Source organism: Cygnus olor, chromosome 14, assembly GCF_009769625.2.
Source record: "Cygnus olor isolate bCygOlo1 chromosome 14, bCygOlo1.pri.v2, whole genome shotgun sequence".
NCBI lineage: Eukaryota > Metazoa > Chordata > Aves > Anseriformes > Anatidae > Cygnus > Cygnus olor.
The window spans coordinates 1,481,664-1,504,844 of record NC_049182.1 but is presented as its reverse complement, the minus strand read 5'-3'; the positions used below and the strand labels follow the sequence as shown (position 1 = coordinate 1,504,844).

The 23,181-nt window shown below is 44.4% G+C and overlaps 1 protein-coding gene across 1 annotated transcript; it reads left to right on the top strand.

Moving 5' to 3' along the window:
* The first annotated feature begins 5,660 nt into the window (after positions 1–5,660).
* On the top strand, positions 5,661–22,972 carry HSPA4 (heat shock protein family A (Hsp70) member 4). The gene is made up of 19 exons (XM_040573160.1): positions 5,661–5,956; positions 9,236–9,293; positions 10,909–11,049; positions 11,669–11,791; positions 12,246–12,345; positions 12,724–12,857; positions 14,587–14,831; positions 15,224–15,300; positions 15,597–15,748; positions 16,726–16,832; positions 17,155–17,288; positions 17,753–17,934; positions 18,245–18,334; positions 18,846–18,998; positions 19,498–19,623; positions 20,587–20,694; positions 20,796–20,915; positions 21,297–21,458; positions 21,705–22,972. The coding sequence occupies exons 1-19, from the start codon at positions 5,850–5,852 to the stop codon at positions 21,909–21,911; spliced, it is 2,526 nt and encodes an 841-aa protein (XP_040429094.1). The 5' UTR covers positions 5,661–5,849; the 3' UTR covers positions 21,912–22,972.
* The last annotated feature ends 209 nt before the right edge of the window (positions 22,973–23,181 follow it).

Below are 23,181 nucleotides of genomic sequence, written 5' to 3'. Positions count from 1 at the left end.
ACAAACTCAAAATATCTCAGCTATGTTTCTCTGTCTCATAACTTCCCAAGCAAGGTGGGTTCCTTCATTCCCTCTTCTGTGTATTTTCCTTGCGGTAGACGTTGCTGAACATATTGACGTGATATTGGCGTGGTGAAGAGGTCTCCTCCTCCATCAGTCACAAAAAGTATTCGTTTCACTACTTAATAGGTAGTGGAAGATGGGACAAGATAGAAATACTTAGGGTATACAGAGAATTAATACTAGTGTGGGGATAGGTCTGTTCTATTAAAATTGATGCAGGCACTGAGAATTTCTATCCGTAACTAAAGCCCCAGCCTGGCTCTAGGTATGAACATTCCCAGCTGGCAGAACAGCAGGCTCCTTTGGTATCCGCCATATAAACAGACAATTAGAGGGAGTACAGAAAGCTGGAAGAAAAAAGATAGATGGGTCAGCTGGAACCGGTACTCAAGCTTCGTGTGAAGGAAGCTTCTCGAGCCTCAAATCGGGTTAGGCTTCGTTGGGTCAGCTGTTGTCAAACTACATTGGAAGGGATAACGCACCCCCAAAATCTGTCATCTAAATGGAAGTCCAGCCACAGTTCCACAGAAATTAAAAGAAAAAGTGGGCTTTATTATTACGGGGCATTTAAACAAACTTCATTTATGATCTTAACCTCAGATACCAACAGTCGGAAGTACTGGCTAGCGCAAGACGGAGAAAGCTGGTAAATGCACTTAGAAAATGCCCTAACACGGTGTCCGTTTGGCACTCGCCACCTTCAATAGACTGCTCTGGATTTTGAATGCTTCCAATCCGTTCCGTGCTACCCGGGAACCTGGGGCTCCCAGCCACCCTCCTCCCGAGGGAGCGGGGCCGGCAGTGTTACTATGGGGATGTTTTGTTGTCCTCGCTGCACCCTCCGCAAGTGCCTGCGCCGTGACTGTTCCGAGCTCCAGCCTATAAAACTCCGCAGTATTTTTAGATCCTCGGCTCACATTTCAGCGAACACGAAGTATCTTTGTGTGTCAACAGATCAGAAATGGCTCCCGACGGCGCGTGAAGCATGTCGACGTAGCAGGGACGTAGTTTGTGCAGATTGTGGAAGCTGACATCATTAAATATATCACTGGAATGTATTAAATTGATATACCACAAATTCAGATGTTCTTCTTCCCCGGGAATTCAGCCACAGCATACAAAGGAGCCTCGGTGGCAGACGAAAGGGACGCGCTGCCCGCGGTGCCTCGCTCCCAGCCCGCAGCAGAAGGGCCAGGCCAAATTTTCAGTGGATTCTTCAAGATTTAGTTTGGTGGGCCGCTATCTAGCTCTCACACTTCAGTACCTGCAATAGCTTAATTAGTAAACACATGAAATCTAATCCTATTTCAAGCTTGAGGGGAAAGTATGGAAACCAGAATAAGGGGGAAAATTGTCTTTTCAACATCCATTTCACTGCAAATTCTTGAGATAACTGCACCGGGGGAAATGGCCCCAGAATAACTTTTCACAGGACGGCAAGCTAGGATTTTCTGAGAACTGCGTTATATGTGGTATGATTCTTATTACAGTTCGGGGAACACGATACCCCAGCTCCCCTCACTCCAGGAGATCGCAAAGCCCATTTGTATCTGAATATCCCGGAATAGCGCTATGAACCATACATTAGATGACATGCAAGGGCTATTTACAGCAGACCAAAGAATAGCCTGTGACAGACACCAGCTAGGGCTTATTTTAAGCTCATATTCGTTTTCACGTTTAGCCTGTGCTAATGAATTACAAGACGTGCCTCTGTAAACAAAGCCTGAAAACACTGGCCTTACACTCCAGTGTAATGGCAGATCTGTGGTTTGTAGGCACTTGTGCTTAGCATACGGATAATAGGAAAAGAGAGGGAATTTAATCGGCCAGGCCGAGGTTTATTTGTGCAGTTCCCAAGAGAAATAAGTTTCAGAAAAGTCTTGGGGCTGTCAATTAACCTAGATGCGTTATTCTTTCCTCCTTTTCTTTATACCCTTGGCTTTTGAGGAATAGATATTCGCAGTGTCTGTCATTATACAGAGGACCTGTTTGCAACTCAAAGCAGTGAAATGGTGGCAACAGAACAGAAAATTATTCCTTCTTCACAAAATACCCATGAGTTTTAGGCCACATATAATCCTTATGCTTTTACTACATCCTCTGCCTTGTGTGTTCATATACACAGCAGTAACATAAGCAGCTTGGTAGCAACATACACGATACATTCGAAATAACAACAATATGTTCAGGCAGGAATATTTAGGTCTGATAGGGGTTCGCAGATTACGCATTTAAATGCACAAGAAAAAGGCAAGTTACTCAGAAGAAGACAATGTCTGCTCTGATGTTAGAAATTAATGTAAATTCATGTGGTACAGTGCTGCGCTACCTCATAGCTGAGTTTTGCCTTGATATTTCTTAATGTACTGGGACATTTCTAGCAAAATGTGCTAGAAAACAAGTGAAAGGAATGATAAATGTGCAGATTTTCCCCCATAATTTCCACCGTGTCAGATGGTGGTCAGATGGCGACGCTCCGGGTCGCCTTGAATAATTAGATCTCATGACAGAGTTTTTCAAATATAATAGATACCTCTATTAATTGAAAGCAGAAAACCACTGAACTTAAAATCCACAAGCTCTTGGGAATTCTCTTCCAGTAGTAACCCATTTTCAGAAGCTGACGGACAGTTTAACCCCGAAAGGTTTAAACACCGTAACGACCTCAGTGCCCACCCGAGCAGACAGCACGGCCGTGGGACACCATCCACGTTTCGGACATAACGCATCCCATCCCCAAAGTTAACTGAGGCAAACCTGCATGCTTCAGGCATGCTGCCGAAACATCAGAAGTCAGGTCCCTTCCCTCCGAATGAACACCGCGATACTGAAGGTACAGGGCATCGGGCTCATACCACAGGGGATATAAAAGGTAACTGAACTTGTGTTTATTCTTTCTTTAGTCCCTTACTGTTGTACTGGGGAATGGATGGAAATGCAGTCGAAGAATGTGCTTTCAAATCAGGCTGCCCGCTATTCCAGACATTTTTTTCCTCCCACTCTTCATTTCTCCCTTCCTTTGCTCTCATGTTTCAGTTCTCCTCCATCCTTCTCTGAGCATTTTGCCCACCACGGTGACATAGGCAGGCTTCGTTTCCCAGTTTGGTTTACATAGGAACAGAAGCAGTAAAGAAATTAAGACTTACCTCTTGAGGCAGTAGGTAAAATCCAGTAAGCTGAGTTATTCCAACCGGTACTTTGCCCTTCCATTTTACAGTTGCTCTCTCTACTCCAAAACAGGCATCATCAGGTAAGAAATGACAGAGCCTTATTAAAGAGTACGTATTGGGAGAGTTCAGTGTACGTTACGTGTTTCAGCCATTATCAAATCCTGCTTATTTCTTAGCAGGATTTATTAGTCTTTTCATGTGTTGTACAGTAGAAGTCTCATCTTTTTTTTTTTATATGAAAAATGTTGAGAAAAAAAAAAAAGAGAGTGGGGAAGACCATAGAATCAGACCCAACATGACAACAGCCCAGATTCTGAGCTGATTTAGGCACTTTCCCCCAGCTGGCTGTTTGTGCTGATCAGAACAGCCTGTTTGGGCCTGCGGGCCCCTCTCCCCCTCTTCCATCTCCAGGGGCAGCAGGATTTATTACAGTCTTTTCATGTTTTGGACAGTAGAAGTCTAATTTTTTAATAGCAAAAACATTGAGAAATTAAAAGAGAGTGGGGAGGACCGCAGAATCTATTCCATTTCACACCCCGGTGTAACAACAGCTTGGATTCTGAGCTGATTTAGGCGTTTTCCCCCAGCTGCCTGTACGTGCCGGTCCGAACAGCCTGTTTGGGCCCGCGGGCCCCTCTCCCTCTTCCATCCCCAGGGGCAGCATCTGCTGCTCTGACTGCCCAGCTGCGTCCCAGCACAGCGCCGTAGCAGGGGCCAGGCAGCCACAGGCGAGGACAGCGGGGAGCCGTCCTTCGCTGCAGGCCGCCCTGTGACACCCGTCTGTCACTGCTCCCTTCGCTGGCAGCTTCTCTCGTTTTGAAAATGAAAGTGAAAAAAAAAAAAAGAGGAAACTCGATGATATTCCGGCTTTTAATTGTGCCTCGAGTATGTGCTGTGCGATGCTCTCCACGCAGGCTGGTGTCGTTTTGTTGGCACTTTCCCATACTCTCAAGGACGTCCGAGGTTAAACACTTCATTATTATTCTGTCATTAGCACCATGATGCAATTCCCAGCCCACCTACAGCTGCCAAAGCAGTGTCACCGAGCACGCCGCGAGGAATTGCAAGCACTCGGAGCTGAGGCTACTCAACAGTCTTTGGGGCAAGAGTCCTTCCTGGTTTAAATATTGAATTTCTCTGCCATGTGTCTTCCGTATCATTAAAACAAGGCGCAGCGGTGTAAATTTAGGGCCGGGAATTTGGAAGCGTCCTGTTTATAGCGCACCGCGCTTCCGTACTTTCAGCACGTTTTATCTCAGAATTAAAAACATTCCCGAACATTACGTTTCACGGTATCCATGAATGTAAGTCAAGTATCCGAGTCACGTTTGTGTCGGGACGAACCGGCCGCTCCTTGGTGCTTTGTTCCCTGACCTTTCCCCCTGGCAGAGCTCTCCTTCAGCTCCCCTCGTCCCCCAGGGGCAGCAGCTGGAGCTTTCCTGCGTCGATCCGGCCTCGCCAGGTGACAGACCTGCGCCATGCGAGGCAACAGCCTCTTTGCTTTTTTTCCCTGAGTGAAAAGCCCTCATGGAAAGCGGGCCCCCTTTCCGGGCAATCGCTCACCCGCATCTTTTTTCCCAATTCCCCGTGACGCCAGGCAGCGCTGGCTGCACCAGCACGGCCCTGCGGTGCCTGCGGGCTGCGGCCCGCCCCAGGGCTCCCCCAGCACCACGGGGGAACGTGCCCGAGCTCCGCGACTCCGTCCCTACGAAGGGTTTTTCTCCCGCGTGCTCGCAAGGCGCCTGCCGGCCGCAGGCTGCCCGGGACAGCCAACGTAGCCGTACACGTCTGTGGTACCAGGGCAGCGGCCCAGGCCCCGAAGATGTGCTCACAGTAACGTTTTACACGTTATTAGCGACCCGCTGTCCTGTAAGGCCCGCCGGGTAACAGGGGAACCCTGTGTCGGATTTTACTGCTAGCACAGGCGGAAACTGACTGACTCCCGGGCACAGCCCCAGGCCGTGAGGCTACGAGCCCAGCCCCGCTTTTGTTCTATCTCCCTGGGGCTCGGAGACGCAGCCAGCCCCCTGGGACGTCCCAGCCCGGCCGCGTGAAGCCCCCCGGGGGCACACGGCGCCCCCCAGGCCGCCGGCACCGGCCGGGCCTGACGGGAGCCGCGGGGCGCCCCTCACAGCGCCGCCGCCCCTCGGGGCCGCCCGCGGCCGCCTCAGGCGCGGGGGGGGCGTGGCCAGGCAGGAGGTGGGCGTGGCCACGCGCGGAGAGGGCGTGGCCTGGCGCGGGGTGGGCGGGGCCAGGCGCGCTCGCGTAGGGGAGGGCAGCCCCCGTGCGTCCCGCCGAGGGGCGGAGCCGCCGCGCTCCCTCCCCGCCCCGCTGCGCTTCCGCGGCCGGGATTGGCTGGGCTCGGCGGTCTCGCGAGAGCTGCCCCCCTCACCCCCCCCCCCCCCCCATCCCAACCCCGCACCCTTCCGTTGCTCTCCCGCGCGGCGCGGCGCGGCCCGGCGGGATCCTTCCAGAAGTGCCGGCCCCGCCCACCCCCGCCAAAGCCCCGCCCCCTCCGGGCCGCGCCGCCGCCGCGCATTTAAAGGGGCCGCGCCGCACCGCGCCTCGCCTCAGCGCTGCGCTCCGCCGGGCCGGGCCGGGCCGAGCGGCGCCATGTCGGTGGTGGGCATCGACCTGGGCTTCCAGAGCTGCTACGTGGCCGTGGCCCGCGCCGGCGGCATCGAGACCGTGGCCAACGAGTACAGCGACCGCAGCACGCCGTGAGTCGGCCGCGCGGCCTGGCCTGGGCCCGACGCGGCGAGGGGGGGGGGGGGGCAGCTCCGTGAGGCGAGGCCCGGCGGGGGGACGGGGGGGGGGCTCCGGGGGCGGCCTGCGCGGGGCCGCGGCCGGGCCTGTGGGGGCGGGCGGCGGAGCTCGGGGCCGCCGTGGCCGGCCTGCCCGCGGGAGGGGAGCGGGGGCCGGCCGGTGCCGGGGTGCGGGGCCCGGGGCTGCGGGAGCGGCTTTGTTCCGGGCGTGGAGCAGCCGGGCCTGCCGGGGGGCCGCCGGGCAGCCCTGCTTCCCCGGCCTTGCGGCGCTGTGGGGGCCGGGAGCGGGCAGTGACCTCCCCCGTCGGCCCTTAGTGCCCCCAAGAGATGAGCGAATGGAGCAAAACCCCTTTAATCCGCCGGCTGTGCTGGGGTAGGGGCTGGTCTCTTACGTATCCCAACAGCACGAACAATAAACGTGGGTAATACCAGCGCGATGGTTAATGCGAGGCGTTTCGGAGCAGTTCCCGATAGCTGCGGGTGGCTGGTCCTCGGGGGGCTGAGGTGCTGCCGAGGTGTGCCTGAGAGACCTGCACAGATCCCCCGTGGAAGGAGAGGGGTGATACACAAAGTTACCCGACACAGCACGCGTTTCAGGAACTAATTTAGTTAGCTTTTCCTGTTGCACGTTAGCTTTTTTATCGTGTTCGTAGAACCACGGAATATCCCGGGTTGGAAGGGGCCCACAAGGATCGTCGAGTCCAGCTCCTGGCACCACCCGGGTCTACCCAAAAGTTACATTGAAGACGTTCTCAGCGGCGCTTCGCTCTCAAGCGCTGTTCTGAAATCCTTTGTACGCCACACTGAGGGCATGCAGAAAAGGATGCTGTGAGCGTGCACATCTGTACTGCGAGGTGGTCGTAGTGACCAAAATGTCCTGGAAGCAGGGAGCCTGGTTCAGAAAGTCAGTGCTGAGCGTTCCTTCGGAGTCAGCTCTGCAGGGGCCGTGTGAGGTGCTGGACGTGTTCCCTGAGCGCCGATTCCTGGTGAGGGTTAGGCGCTACTTCGTGATTCCTGCGGTGGGAGCCAAGTTTTGGAAGGGATCAGCGAGTGTGATGTGCTGTGATCACACGCAGTACGACAGTGAATCCTGCTGAACGCTCTCCTTGCAGCTCAGTGGCCCAGCTGATGCTCTGACTGAACCTGCTCTCAGCTCTGCTTTGCTTCTCCCAGAACCCTGTGGGGTTTGGAGTTGTGCCCCCAAAAGTGGTGCAGAACAAGTGTCCTTGAACGTGGTATTATTGAAATGGAGAAGTGGTGGAGATAAAGCTAGAGACGGGAGGAGGATTAAGGCAGTTTCCTTACCCGCGAGGAAGAGGATGCTTGAGTTACACCAAGTAGCTGTGAGTGACCTTAGGAAGCCAGTGCCGTGCTCCGGTGCGGAGGCAACGTGCTGCTGGGGGCTGTGGAAGTCCGCCAAGAAGGGACGGCGGCGGGGGCAGGCAAGAGTGAATGTAAGGCAGTGCCTGCAGGTAGCTGCTAGGTGCCTTAGGGAGTTCAACGCCCTCCTTCAGTTGCTGCATTAGACCTCAGCTGACCTTCACTGTGATTATGTTTCTATTTAAAATGTTATGGTGAGTTACTCAACTTCCAGTAAGTTGTGTAATTAATAGCGTAATTTGTATTTAATGGGTTACCCTGGCTCCTCTGAAGCGATTTGGGGAATGAGGCTGGTGGGCTGCTCCCCCCCCCCCTTCAGTTACGGTTCTGCTGTGCAGCCCCGGTGCGGTGGGGCTGTCCAGGGGCACGGCTGCCTCCGTGCCGAGCAGGTGCAAGCGTGGATAACAAGGATGAATTTAAGTTATTCCAGCTCTGTCATACAGAAGCCTGCCTATTTGGTCGTGGTGCCATAACCCTTTTCTCGAGACGAACCTCCACCTCGAGGTACCAGTCTGACAGGGCTGGAGAGCTGTGCCCTACCAAAAGGAGCGGCGGCGTGCCGAATGCTGCTGATGGCTTCTGCATTTAGTAGCTGGATGTCCTTTTTCTTCAGGAGAAAGGCACAGATTTGTGTTTGTCTGAATTTCTTTTTGGAGAGCCAGCTAAATTAATAACTAGCTTCCTGCTCAGGTTTCTAGCTGTAGCACTGCAGCTCCCCTTCCTTCCAGCGTGGGCCTTGGGGTTTGCCTAGTGCCAGTGAACCTCGCTCTTCATTAACTAATCCCGTGAATAATTGCTTTAGAAGGTTTATTCCCCAAACATTAATTCGGTTGTAATATTTGCTTAAGGGGATGGGCCTTGTTTCATCTATTAAGGTATTAATAAATTGGGCGCATATATTTTCAAAATGAAAAACCAAGGCAATTATCTCCATCCCTCCGTTCTGTTTCTGACGGTTTCCGTTCAGAGGACCAATTCTAAACCTTGGGAGAAGTTGAAATTTGTTTCCTGGGGCAGCCCGATGGCATAATCCTGCTGTAAAGCTGTCTCGATTTGCTGCACAGAGATCACTGTGGGCTGTGAATGCTTCATTAATAGCAACGATCTGCCTAATGGCAGCTTTTCTGTAACTTCTCTTCAGTGGGATGAGGAACTTGGATTAGAGGTCAAGGTAGAAAGGGTCGGATTTAGTTTAGGGTGTATACAGTTTGCTACATATGTAAGTCAAGAAGCTTAGCAGAACTAGGAATTTCTCCAAAAGGAGGTTTTCTTCTGTTTTCTTAGCTCTGCAAGAGCTAAGCAGAGCTTGGAGTAAAGTATAGTTTTTCCTTAGTAATCTGCATTTTTATTTCAGTGAGTGCAGACGAAAGCCGTGCGCACCAGTCTTTATCTGCATTTTTTTCTTCTGTGGTTGAAGGGTATACTTTAAATGTGAAAAGCTTAATTAGCATTTTGTACAGATATGTAGGAATAATTTCTTAATATTTGACTTGCCGCCTCTTTCTTCTGATCAGCTGAATGTTTCCTGTATTATTAGCCAACAATTTATCTTTGACTGGCGTATGTACAAGGATAATTACTAAGTTCAGTGTCTACCCCTTTATTACTTAGCTATAAAACTTGAAGTAGCACCAACAAGTTGTAGTGCTGCTCTTCAGTGAGGAGCAGCACAGTTTCTAAGCTGGAAGCTGAGTGCCTGCTTCTTTCCAGAGGTCACAGAAATAGATTCTCTGTATGCAAAGTGACCAACTTTCTTAATGGACCAGATGTTAATTATCAACACTTCCAGCTAGAAGCGTTGACTGCTGATGCTCAGTGCAGAGGTACCAATCACTACCAATCTTCTTGTTCTAGATCATGTATAGCCTTTGGACCCAAGAATCGCTCGATTGGCGCTGCAGCTAAAAGCCAGGTGAGTGTACAGCTTGGGTGGAAGCAACTTCAGGAGTCAAAAATGAGGCTATCACAGGTTTTTTCATATGGGAAGCTTAAAAATGGCTCTGAACTGGCTTCCTAGTGTCTGACTGTAACAAACAGCTGAACTTAATTCAGTTGTTGAGTTTGTAATGCTGCGCTGTCATCTTGGATAGGAATATAAGGGCTGTATGTAATGACGGGGGGGGGGGGAACATTTTTTGTCAAATCTGAAACACTTTGTTACAAATATAAGTTCTGAAGCCAAGCAATAGTGTTTCATCCTACTTTAGCTTGTCTCTCTGCATTAGGATAGTTTTTAATTGTGTGGCTGTATTCTGTACAACTCCTAAATGCATACCCTTAGTAGAAAGGGGACAAACCCGAGTATCATATATAGCTCCTTGACTCTTCGTGGCTGAGTTACAGCCTAAATGTCTCTTAGATTTTCTTATTCATACTTACCAGTTTCTATTGGTGTAGGCAGGTAAATATGCTTTAAGGACCAAGAAGAAGTTTAGCTGACTTGTCTTGCTCATGACATTTGGGTCCTGTGTCGTATCTTGTGTTGCTGTGAAACACCAGTAAAACTTTTCGAAGTGCTCTACAGGAAGTGACTATTCAAATGCTTGATATTTTTTGCTTAGCCTAAAATACCTAGAGATGTGTGAAGATTCAGTATCTAGAATACAAAAATGACAGGACACAATCATGTCATTCAAGAGCAGAAGAACTGCACTAGAATTCAGTGCAGATGTTCTTCTGGAACCGAGTGTTTGCTTAGCTTAAAGAAATACATTGATACAGAGAATCCAGTAGATAATGAGGTTTGTTGTACAGAAACTAAACTTACAGGAAGTCAAACCAATCAAACCCAGGTTACTTAGGAAATCCATTTCCCTGGAACTGAATCACAGGTAAACATGGTGCAGTGCTTGTCTGCGTGAACGTTATTGTGACTTTTTTCTCTATCTTGTTGTAATATAAAAAGAATTAAACTAGGAGACTTGTACTGTGTGAAACATCAATGATTTCTTTCGTTTCTACATTTGTACCGATCTCTGCTGTTAAAAGAATTTACCTTTTGCCAGTTAAATCAAGTTGACAGTATCATCTTGGGGCCCTCCTGACTTTTTAAAGCTTCATGACAAGGTCCTTGAGCTGTTCTGTAAGAATATCCACCTGTTGACTGTCACATGCATGTGATGGACCCGATGTGGAATCTGCATCACTATGCTTGTTACACTTGATAACTTACTGGCTGCAGCACAGTAGAAAGGTAGGGTGGTAGGAAACAGGTAAATGGGGCAAGCCACTGTCTTGTATCCTACGTGTACACTATGAGAATGGAACGCTAACGGCTTTGTGGTTTTGATAGACTCTTGGCTCAGTTTTCAGGCATACGTTTTACTTTAAATCTTTGATTCTTGTAGGTTACCTGAGAGATCAGAGGGAAGCTGCCTTCTAGCATCTGCCCTGATACTATTCAGATACAAATGACAAATCTTCAGCAAGAGAAGCCTGAGAACCAAACTCAGTGTAGCTGTGTAGTCTTCTGTTTGAAATTCAGATGTTCCCCTGACAAGTTGTATTAAAGATTTCTTTTCCTCTAGGTTATTTCAAATGCAAAGAATACAGTACAAAGTTTTAAAAGATTTCATGGTCGTGCATTCTCAGATCCCTTTGTTCAAGCTGAAAAAACGAGACTTGCCTATGAACTTGTCCAGCTGCCAACAGGTTCAACTGGCATCAAGGTAAGTCTGGAGTATTTTAAAGAACAAGGGGAGGAAGGTGATGCTTCCATTTATCTCTTGGTTTTGAATCTACCTGCTGCGATTTCTGTTCTTTCGTGACTATAAAAATCAAATCTTAAATAAAAGGCGAATAATGCAGGTGGTCTTCCCAAGTGTTAGGTGAGACTGATTTTGCACAGTTAGACAATTGTTTTTCCTTGCAAAGCCAGTTCAACACAAACCACCTGAGCAGTGCTTTTCTTTCTGTGGTGGATTTGGAAGGCAGCTATTTGACCAACATATTTAGCTGCTGCTCAAATATCGGAAGGATGTAAGAGGTGAGCTTTACGTGTCAGGTGAAGTGGCAGAAATTTCCTTTTGAACAGTGCCTGAGTTTCTGATTTGGATTTTAGCAATAGCTGGTCAACGTACTTCAGAGCAGCAGGGAGGGAGGGATCCTAGACACTGAGCAATCAAGACTCTAAACTGTGTCCAAAGTAGCATTGTATATATGAATTCCGAAATTCATATTCCGGTATTGTGTATTCTTTTACTTGCTGTCCATAAGATAGGCCTGCACTAGTTTTGAAGCTTGCTTTCAGTAAAGACTGTGTAATGTACGTACAATTTCTATTTGAAGGTCATGTATATGGAAGAAGAAAGAAACTTTACTATTGAACAGGTGACTGGAATGCTTCTTACCAAATTAAAAGAGACAGCTGAGAATGCGCTTAAGAAGCCTGTAGTTGACTGTGTTGTTTCTGTAAGTATGTGATAACTGAGGCTTTTGTACGTTGTTAGTGTCATAAACTGAAAAGGTCTTTGGTAATAGTATTACATTGCCAATTAAACCTGAATACTCAGGTCTTTCTCTTCTACTTCAGACTGAGTCTTATTCGTGTCTTCCTCAAAGCTGGACTTTGCTAATGACAAAGTGCCTTCAATTTCTGCTGTTTATCAAAATTTGTTTCTTGTTCTGTGCTCCTAAAATGAGTGGTTTGTGAGAGGGAATGAAGGAAGGTTCACAACTCTTGTCTTTACATCACTTTTTTGTCTATTGCAGCTGAAATGAACATTGGAACAAATTGGAAGGATAACTTTGGGGTGGGGTGTGAAGGAGAACTGCTGTGCTCTATGCTGTCTCTACACACTTGTGTGACTAATTGCTGTGGATGCCTCTTTTAAATGTTAATAATGGATATCTGATCTTCTTGCAGGTTCCATGTTTCTACACAGATGCCGAAAGGAGGTCTGTGATGGATGCTACACAGATTGCTGGTCTCAACTGTCTGAGAATAATCAATGAAACAACTGCAGGTAATGTCTTACTTTCTCTCCCTTTCAATCACTTAACACTAGTTTCATTAGATAAAATGGTTGCTGATTTGTCACTGATCCATGTCCTCTGGAATAGCTGCTGATCATTAAGTTTCCAAAGCCCATTTTTCATTACTTCAGAGGCATAAAGATGTTTCTGGAATACCTGTTTAATGGAGCAATATCTCTTCTAGGAGGGGCTAATGCTACTTAGTGTTGTTCCATGTTATTTTTACATTGGGATTCTGTTTAACAAGAAGATTCTGTAGCTTGAAAAATAAGATGAAATGTTAATGCTGTTTACTGCTGTACCAGTTACTACTTAAAGGAATTACAAACCTGAATGCCCTAATTGTACTGACTCTTGTTTCTGTATAGTTGCCCTTGCATATGGAATCTATAAGCAAGACCTGCCTGCCCTAGAAGAGAAGCCACGGAACGTTGTGTTTGTGGATATGGGGCATTCTGCATATCAAGTTTCTGTCTGCGCATTCAACAAAGGAAAACTGAAAGTAAACAATCTGTTATGCATCTGTTCTAAGTACCGATAGAAGTATTCATCAGTACATACATGAACTGTTACAGGCAAGCTTGCCTGTCTTTACCGAAGCATGTCCAGGCAGCTCAATTTATATTTTTAAAATTGCACTTTGGAGTTGAAAGTAGGGTAGGGAATGAGAGCGCTTTTTGAATGATACGTAGAAGAAGCAAACATACGTTATTCAGCGTACCTTTGGCAAAGAATGAACAGCTTGGATTCAATTTTTACAGATGTTTGGGTGCCGCTTTCAAAAAAAAACTCCAGTCATAAGATCTAGTGTGAAAACAAATTCCTAGAATGGTGCAGGTGCAAACTTTGTTTTGAACGCTTACTATGGTGCTCATGTAAGAGTTTTTTCTTGATGATGAAGAAAAAAGTGGAAGCTAAGCAAGTTAGTGTACTTCAGTGTAAGTTGCCAAGACACTACTGTTTTGCAACAAATGCTAGCATTTCTTAGCTTTTTTACAATCAAGATTTCTGCAGGTCCAGTAGTTCTCCCTCCCCTAGAGAAACCCAAAGTGAAAGTACAAGGAAGTGAAATGAGAAGGCAAAAGTTACAAAAACATACACTTTGTAGTTGTTTCCTCTTACGGAGAAAGTTAACCTAGTTTGTATTTCTCAAACTTGTTTCTGCTTTTCTGAAGCTGTAGAAGTGTTGAAGAGATGCTTTTGAATATAAACAGTGCTGGATAGCAAAGCAGTTAAGAACAATGTAGAAACTGAACCTAGTCTGGGAAGTATCAAGCTCACAATGTTAGAGTAGAATCAGCTGAGGACTACAGGTGTTCCCTAGGTAATTCCCTCATCAAAAATGAGCACGTGTATATAAGTTAATCACTTATTTTCTTGTTTTATTTTTTAGCTTGATTTAAGGATGTTTCACCCTTGTGAGGCATCGAATAATAAACTGGGGTGTGATTCAAACTGACAGTAGCTAAGCAGAGCCTGGAAACTGTGGCCTGTTCACAGTACAAGTTACTGACAGATTGTGTTGCTAAACCTTTCCAGATGTTCGTAAACTTCTTCTGAGAAGTTGCTGCTTTAGTGCAGAAAGATCGTGTGCCCAAGGCTGTTTTTTAGCATTTGGGGTAACGGATATCTTTCTCTTGGAGCATGTGTGTTTGCTGTCATTTGAGAAAATTATCATTCACAAAGAGGTTGAATACTTAGCTGCTAGCACTTGTCTGTTAATGACAGTTTTCTCTGATAGCGTTTTGAACATATCTAGTACCAGCTACAAAAGTCATAGGTAAACCTCTGGTTAGATTTGGTAGGCTTTTAAAAAACCTCTTTTAGTATGTGTACAACTACTACTGCAGCTGTAATTCATATTAGACATCAGATGTTAGTGAGGCACCTGCTACTTAGGTTGCCCTGAAATAAAAATAGCTTTACTGGTAGCAAGAATTAAGCTGTGTCCCATAGTCATCTCGTACATTTCACGATATTATTTGGAAAGGGGTTAGCCTTCTAGACAAGGCTCATCAAAAGATTCCTTACTGGCAAGGGCAGAGTATAGATGAACAGTAATGGATCCTTTTGTTGTGCATGTGCCAGTATGTTTCATCTGTAGTAATGCTGTGATATGCTTGCTTTGATTCAAAGCTGTGTTAGAAACAGTGCTTTGACGTTAACTGCTAATCAGTTTCACTGAAGTAATGATTAATTGTACTATTACTGAAGAGTTCGATTTTCTTAAGGTTCTTGCTACAGCATTTGACACAACACTCGGAGGCAGGAAATTCGATGAAATGTTAGTCGAATACTTCTGTGAAGAATTTGGAAAGAAATATAAACTAGACATCAAGTCAAAGATCCGTGCACTGTTGAGGCTATACCAAGAATGTGAAAAACTGAAAAAACTGATGAGCGCTAATGCCTCTGATCTCCCAATGAACATTGAATGCTTCATGAATGACATAGACGTGTCTGGAACAATGAACAGGTAATGCAGATGCTCTTACAAAGGTAAGCTGTAGAGCGTACTTCATTCAAGTTGCTTCTTTCAGGAAGGAAACTTAGTATAAAGTACTGGTGTTTAGGATTGGTGGGAGGAGGGCAATGTAAGAGGAGCTTGTGCAGGGGTTCTGCTCAAAATGATGATCTCTAAAGACAGCTCAGTGGCCTTGAATTCAGAGGAAGGGCTATAAAGGTTACAAGTATGCCTAGATTACTAGAGCAGTTTATCTGAGATAACTAAGCGTAAAACTAGGATTGAGGAAAGTACACACTGCAGCATCTTAAAATTGTATTCTTTCAATTTTAGCATCCTGTTGTATTTGCAGCTTTAACTTGCTTATGGTATGCTATAGTTTTACTTTTGGTGTCTTCCAACAGGAGCAAATTTCTAGAGATGTGTGACGGACTCCTTGCAAGAGTAGAAGCACCCCTTCGCAGTGTGCTGGAGCAAGCCAGTAAGTGTATCTGCGTTCTGTATTCTGCATGCAGAAAGGAGACATCCTTAATACAAGCTTCCTCTGGCTGCTGACAGAACTTGGGCAGACTGATTAGCACAGCTAACCTTTTCTGGCGTAGTTTTAAGCATTCTAGAACCTTTTCATAGAATCTAAGACCTGAAATTCTTACTGCTTAGCAATTTAGAACAAGCTTATAATAACGGTTGGTCTAGTATAACTTAGTTTACAATGTCAGTGTATTCACTTAAAACAGAACAGTTTAATCAATAAACTAATGTCTGACTCCTTTCTAGAGTTAAAGAAGGAGGATATTTATGCAGTAGAAATAGTTGGTGGTACAACAAGAATCCCTGCTGTAAAAGAGAAGATCAGTAAATTTTTTGGCAAAGAAGTCAGTACAACTTTGAATGCAGATGAGGCTGTTGCACGAGGTTGTGCGCTGCAGGTAAAAAGTGCTGTGTGCTTTAGCTGTGAATATTTTTATTGAAATCCATAAATACTTGAGCTGAAGTCCACAAGTAACATGAAGATTACTTCATGTGCATCATAGAATGGATTCACGTAAGCTCCAGCAAGGTGGCTGGAAAAAACAAGTGGCAGTTTTAAGTGACTCCTTTGTGCTGTTTGTATAAGCAAAATCAGTGGGTCAGTATAGTTTGCAGTGAAACATGCACTCTGCTCCAGCGGTAGCTGGAAACTGGTAGTATGATAATGGTCATATGAGGACTTTTTTCCTTTCCAGGCTCCTTTGGGAGCCTAAGTTAAACAAAGCTTCTTTACAGGGCTACTGATAAACTTGTCATATGACAACTGCTTAATGATATGGATGGAAATGAGAACTTGGGTTCTTGCTAATGGAAATCTGTCCTGAGCTGAAACCAGAATCGCCAAATGGCTTAAGCAGTAGTAAATACTCTGTAGTTACTAGCGCTATGATCTTCTGAATGCACATTAATTTTGCTCTGATCACCATATTTTCCTCTTCAAATGCTTAATATGTGCTTATCTGTTCCATCAGTGGTACAAACCAGCTGTTGGAATGTAATCTGTTTAAAAAGGGATTTGTTACGGTTTGTTTAAAAAAAAAAATCAATCCAACAACTGATACTGTCACTAAATCCTTTGGTTTACATTTTCTGATTTCTTGCGCTGGCACTAAAAAAAACTCAATGGCATGATTGTTCTGAATTAAAACATGTATTTGTTTTTAGAGTGAGCGGATCATGACAGCTTCCTGAAAGGGAAGGGTACATAAACACTTCTAGTGTTTACTATGCAGTTCCTGAGTCCATCAATCAGCATTAGTCTCCCTTAACTTAGAGTAATCCTACATGTTAAGCAGCTTAAATAGCTACTTGCCGAATTAAATTACTATTCACCTGAAGCCTGAATTTCTGTAATATAACTCCTTTGTTCTTTCAGTGTGCTATTTTATCCCCGGCTTTCAAAGTGAGAGAATTTTCTATCACAGACTTGATACCATATCCCATTTCTTTGCGATGGAATTCACCAGCAGAAGAAGGGTTAAGGTAAAAATAAATGTTCAGTCTCCATGCATGATTGCATACAGCTTAAAACTAACTGATAACAATTAGAGGATGTAGTACTTAGAACAATGTCCATTTAACAACTCAAACTTTGATACTTTCACTGAAGTTAGTGACAGTAGGGGAGAAAAGGATGGCAAAGTTTAGCACTTCCTACATTGCTGTTGTGCTTGCTTTCATATAAAATTAGATCTTTTGTTACTTTTTTAAGCTTTTCCCTAAGGTGTAAAGAGTATCTCGAAACAGTTTAACTTTGTCAGAAGTGTCACCTCATGTGCTAAACAAGTACTGTTTTCTCTTACAGTGACTGTGAGGTCTTTCCCAAGAACCATCCTGCTCCATTTTCTAAAGTACTCACATTCTACAGAAAGGAACCTTTCACTCTTGAGGCATACTACAGTTCTCCTAAGGAATTGCCTTACCCAGATCCGGCTATAGGTAGTTAAGGCCGTTCTGTGGCTTTAAACTTTATTAATAATCTTGTACATCTTCCAGACTTCTTTTTAATTACATAATTAGACTGGAAAGTCTGATCTACTACAAATGCTGTAGGGACAGGTTTATGAAGTCATGAATCTGCAATAAAATCTGTGGAGTAACATGAAGTTTATGGGTAAGTGTTCTAAATGCAGAGAATACTGATGCTGAAGCAAACCTGAAAGGGGCATACTCAGAACTGTGAGGTCTCTTATTCTGACACAAGTAACTCCAGCTTTTACAGCATACCATAGACAGTTTCTAATAACAGTATCCTAGTATTGCTGATGAAAAGGTCAAACTGCTTGGCTTGAGTAGGCTTTGTCTTCTGAGTGCATGCTGGCAATCTGTTGCCAGCAATAGAATTTACTTAATCACTTCATGCAAAGTTAATCAAGTGTTTTTTTCTTTCTGGGGCTGTTTAGCTCACTTCTTGGTTCAGAAGGTCACTCCTCAAACAGATGGATCCAGTTCAAAAGTGAAAGTTAAAGTTAGAGTAAATATCCATGGTATCTTCAGTGTTTCAAGTGCATCTTTAGTGGAAGTCCATAAATCTGATGAGAATGAAGAGCCTATGGAAACAGATCAGCATGCAAAAGAGGAAGAGGTAATGGACTTCGCTGCCGTTGGCTACTTGGAGGACATATGATGAAGCACAATTGGTCAGGTTCTGGAAAGTTTCTAGAACGTGTAAAAGGATTTAGTAGGTGTGTCTAGCAGCTAAGATACAGGTGTGATTAGGTACTAATTCATTTGTCACACCTGTGACAGATCTTGTGAAACCATGACTTTGAGGTATACATGAATATACTGTTTTACCTAAAGAACATTAGGTGCAAGTAAAGTGATCAGCCTAAGAGCTGAAGCAGTGATTTGCATATGCATTGGATTAAACTGAATCTTCTTATGAATTTCAGAAGATGCAGGTAGACCAGGAGGAGCAACAGAAGACTGAAGAACAACAGCAGGCCCAACCTGAAAATAAGGGAGAGTCTGAAGAAATGGAGGTAAAATAAAAATCTGGAAGACTACTTTCTTATAAGATTCTTCTGTAAGATTCAGAAGAATGTGTAGTGTGTGAACCTATCATCCACTGCCTTTGTCATAGCTTTGGATGCTAAACTTGTATTTGAAATATTTGTAGTCTTTATTGTGAACAGAGTTTTAAATACATAAATAGATTATTGCAGGCCTGGCAGGTGGCTTTGTACTGGTATACTGGTAAAATGGGTGAACTCTTGCTCATGGAAGAAATCGTAATTTTCAGTACCTGAAATACTAAAAGGGAGCCTCTTGAAGCAGGGCTGGGGCATCACCCCCATGAATGTAGCTAATGTGCTCAGAAGAGGTCAGCAGTTGCATTAATTCTGACTCCTTTGGCAGCTGGAACGTAAGACTGATAGATGGTGTGCCCTTCTAATGCTGACTCAATACTCAGTCATGAATAGTCATGAGTTGTCATGAATACTCAACTTGAACTAACTGTTTTTTTACTTTGAATGTATTCCTTCAATGCAGACTTCTCAAGCTGACTCAAAAGACAAGAAAGTGGATCAACCACCTCAAGCCAAGAAGGCTAAAGTGAAGACTACTACAGTGGACCTTCCCATTGAGAATCAGCTGGTGTGGCAGATAGGGAAAGATATGCTGAACTTATTCATTGAGAACGAGGTAAACTCGTACTTTCCCAAGCTAAAAATGTCCCTAGTAAATCTGTGGGGAATTTTGCTGTTCATTAAGCATGGTTAAATGTCAGTAGTGGTCAAGGAAAGGTGAATACAGTACCTTTGGGGTGAACAACAGTGCCCCATAGAGCCAAAAATGTATTGTTCTTGTTAAATGCTGTAGCTCTTACTGAAGATGTGTTCTGCAGGAAAGATGGTGGTGATGATCAGTGATTGTGTCCAAAATCAGCTACAGTTAAAAGCTGTTTGGCAGCTGCTACCATGAGGGTGGCTGGTTCTTCATCTGGGGTAGACTCTGCTGTGTTGGATGTCCCACCAACATTAAACTGAAATTAATTTTTCTTCACGTACTGTCTAGAAAAGTTCTGTTACCCACAGTTTGACTAAAGATTTTGAAATACTTAAGCTTTTGTTAACAGGTATTGTGAAGACACCTTGTGAGATAATTAGCTTCTTAGCCAACTAATTTGACAACTTGTTCGCAGGGTAAAATGATAATGCAGGATAAGCTAGAGAAGGAGAGGAATGATGCCAAGAATGCAGTGGAAGAATATGTGTATGATATGAGAGACAAACTCTGCGGTATTTATGAGAAATTTGTTACTGAAGATGTAAGTATTACTAGTTTGATCATCTTCTAATGTTTTCCTGCAATGACCAATTGCATTTTAATAACCTCTGACTGTATTAAATAGTATGCTTTAGACTGCATCTTTAATATTTAAAATCTAAATTTGAAGAAATAATCTTTAACCTTTCTGGCTATGAAAACAACCTAAATGTGGACAAGTGGGTGGTACCCAGTTATATAGTGCTCAATTGCTGCATCTCTTTTGGAAAAGAGGCTGCTGTCAGAGCGTATGTTTTGACTGAAACAAACGAGGAACACTTGGACGATCTCTGTGGCAGCCAATTCTACTTCAGCTCTCGTCAGTATTTAGGAATGGATTAAAAATTGAAGAACAGCCCAATCTAGGAGTACAGTAGGTGGGATTTGTCTGACCAAATGTGCTACCTGAACAGGTTGCATGAAAATCCTGTGGTATTAATTAGCTTTCCCTGGCATGCCAAATGAGCTTGTTGTGATCATCATTCTAAGGTAGACGATTACATGTAATCAGGTGAATCACTCCAACCTCAACTGTATCTCCATTGATTATAAAGCAGCTTTGCTGGCAAGGTGTCTGTGGTGCTCGATAATGTGTATCGGCTAAAACTGGGACAAACCAAATGAGATTCATGGCACCTTCGCTAAAGATAGGTTTCACTCTATGACCAAGTCTGAGAACATAGTAATGATAAAAAAACAAAACAAAAATATGCAGAAGATTAGAAAAACAGGCTTTTGTGACAATACTGAGCTAAACTCTTCCTTAAGCCTGGTTTCCACCACTAAGCTATACTGAAGAATTTCTATTTTTCAGTGGAAGTAGATAAACAGTTTCAAAGTTCTTTACAAGTTCTCCCTCTTCTAAAAAAATGTAGCAGTTCCAGAAAGATTGCAGGCATCATTTAATACAGCCTGCAGTCTACTAGAATTATCTTGCCTAACTATTTTGTATGGATTGCTTCAGGATCGAAATAGTTTCACGCTGAAGCTGGAAGATACAGAAAACTGGCTTTATGAAGATGGTGAAGACCAACCCAAACAAGTTTACATTGATAAATTAACAGAATTGAAGGTATGTGGTAAAGAGTTTGGAAATGTTGATGCGTCCTTGCAATCTTGTAGCATTGTTGTGATTCTGAATGCTTTCTTGACACCTGTTTTCCTTTGTTTCAGACTCTGGGTCAGCCTATTCAAGCAAGATTTCAAGAATCAGAGGAAAGACCAAAAGCATTTGAGGACTTAGGGAAGCAGATTCAACAGTACATGAAGACTGTTCATGCATTCAAAGCAAAGGTATTTCCATGCTAAATTTCTGGCAAATACAAGGAAATAATGCAAACCTATTTTGAATTTTACGAGGGCTAATCAAAAGGATGGTGCAACCTCCTGATTAGCTGCTGAGTTCTGTCTGCCATGTTTTCAGAAGTGGGTGTTGGCTTGAAAATGGCAGTCTAAATCAGATCTGGATCCCTCTTGGAAGGGAAAATACCAGCAGCAGAACTTCAATTTTCTGTCTGATTAGATCTGTGGGTGACCAGGTTAATTGCTCTGCTAACCAGAACTGCCTTCTAGTTCAGTCTTTGTAGAACTTTGCATGCTAATTTCTTTGAACTTTTAGCTTCAATTTGCATATTTAAAGTACTTATTTGCACGGCTACTACTAATCTGTTTCAGGATGAGCAGTATGACCATCTAGATGAAGCAGATGTAGCAAAAGTGGAGAAGAGTGCAAATGAAGCTATGGAGTGGATGAATAACAAACTTAATCTTCAAAACAAGAGAAGTCTTACTTTGGACCCAGTTATAAAAGCTAAAGACATACAAGCTAAAACTAAAGTAAGTCTTTATACACCGTTCCCTAGTTCAACAAGTCTGTTTCTTGATCTAGTTCTGTGCTAAGAGGAAGACTGGGAAATCTATAATAGAAGGACAGTGATTAGGTATTTCTGTTGGATGTGTACCAAGGGAACATTACCTTTCAACTTTGGATACCTAACTGATGACGAAAGTAGATGTGGCAAACATGTCTTGTATATTAACAGTTGTACTTCAACTTCTAAAAATATTTAATTTCCTTTCCAGGAGTTGACAAGTATTTGTAATCCTATAGTCACAAAGCCAAAACCCAAAGTTGAACTCCCGAAGGAGGAACAGAAACCACCTGAACCGAACGGACCAGTAGAAGGCCAGGGAGATGGCAACAGCGGGTCCCAGACTGCTGACGAACAGAGTGCTGCAGCTGCCCAAGCGGCTACGGAAAAGAAGCTTCCTGAAATGGACATTGACTAACTTTCAGTACTTGTTTATATTATTGCAAACTACAATAAAGCTTTAAGTTGTCGACTGTGTATGTTCTGAATACAAATTGAAGCAAGTGGATACCACAGCACTCTTAGTACTATCTTTGGAGAGGTTTGGTCAGTGCCTAACGTCAGAATACTTAGGTAGCCAACTACTTGATCAAATAAGCAGTATTTCTTGCCATAGTCATTGTAGCTAGAAGCTAGAACTTCCTGGTATTCGTACCAGACCTACAGAAACAGCCCTAAGTTGTCTCCTTTAAGCATGTTCAGGCTGAGTCTTCTTTTAAAGAAGTGAGGCTGCAGAAGCTCAAGTCTAATTTGCTACACTGTTCACTTTCTCCTGTGGATCATAGCACATCTTTATAAGAAGATGCCCATTAACATTAGGACTATGAGAAAATAATGGGGGAGGGAGGCTGCTCTCTTGGGAGCCTGCAACATAGTCTTTCATCTGTTTATCTTAGTCTAGCCCTTGGTTAAGTGTTAACACACACCTCTAGTTTTATTTTGATCTGCACTCAATTACTACTTACACAAAGTATGCAAAGCAGTGGTCTAGTATCAGTACCTTTAGTCCTTAGGTGGTGTCCTCACTTCATGGACAGTCAGCCCAAACTCAGATTCATTTACCTAGTCTGTAGAATAGCAACTGTGTACTCCTAACAGATTGGACTATGAATGTGCTCTTAAATATGAAAGTGTATATTCCCCAGCTAGTTAGACTACATGAATTCTGTGTCTCTAGCTAAATTAGGTGCTTGTAGAAAGAATGAGGACTTGTAGTCCAGCTGCCTATGCTGAAAGTTGACCGACTACTTCCTAACACTTTTTTAAGGGGTATGCTTGCTTCCTTCATGAGGCCTTTGTTTGGAATGCTTGTTTTCTTTTTCAGGAACAGAAACCATTTTTCTATGAGTTTTACGCAGTAATTTGCTTCTAGTGCTGATTGTCATTAAACTCGCAACCGTTAGTTTGTACGTGTTAAAATCAAAAGTTGAAACACCCGTTCAGATATCGGAAGAAATAAATGCACTGGATTCTACTGGATTACTTCCTTAACCTGTCGTTTATCGTGCCAAAAGCGGGTTGGGGTGGGTGTCAGTGGTGTGAGGGGCGGCTGAGGGGCAGGCAGCAGCCCGAGGTACCGGGTTTTTTTTTTTTTTTGCTTCGTGTTCGGGTGCCTCCTTGGGCCGCCCGCAGCACCGACCGAAGCTGTAAAGGCGGGCGGGCCCGGGCCTGGTTCCTCCGGAGCCCCG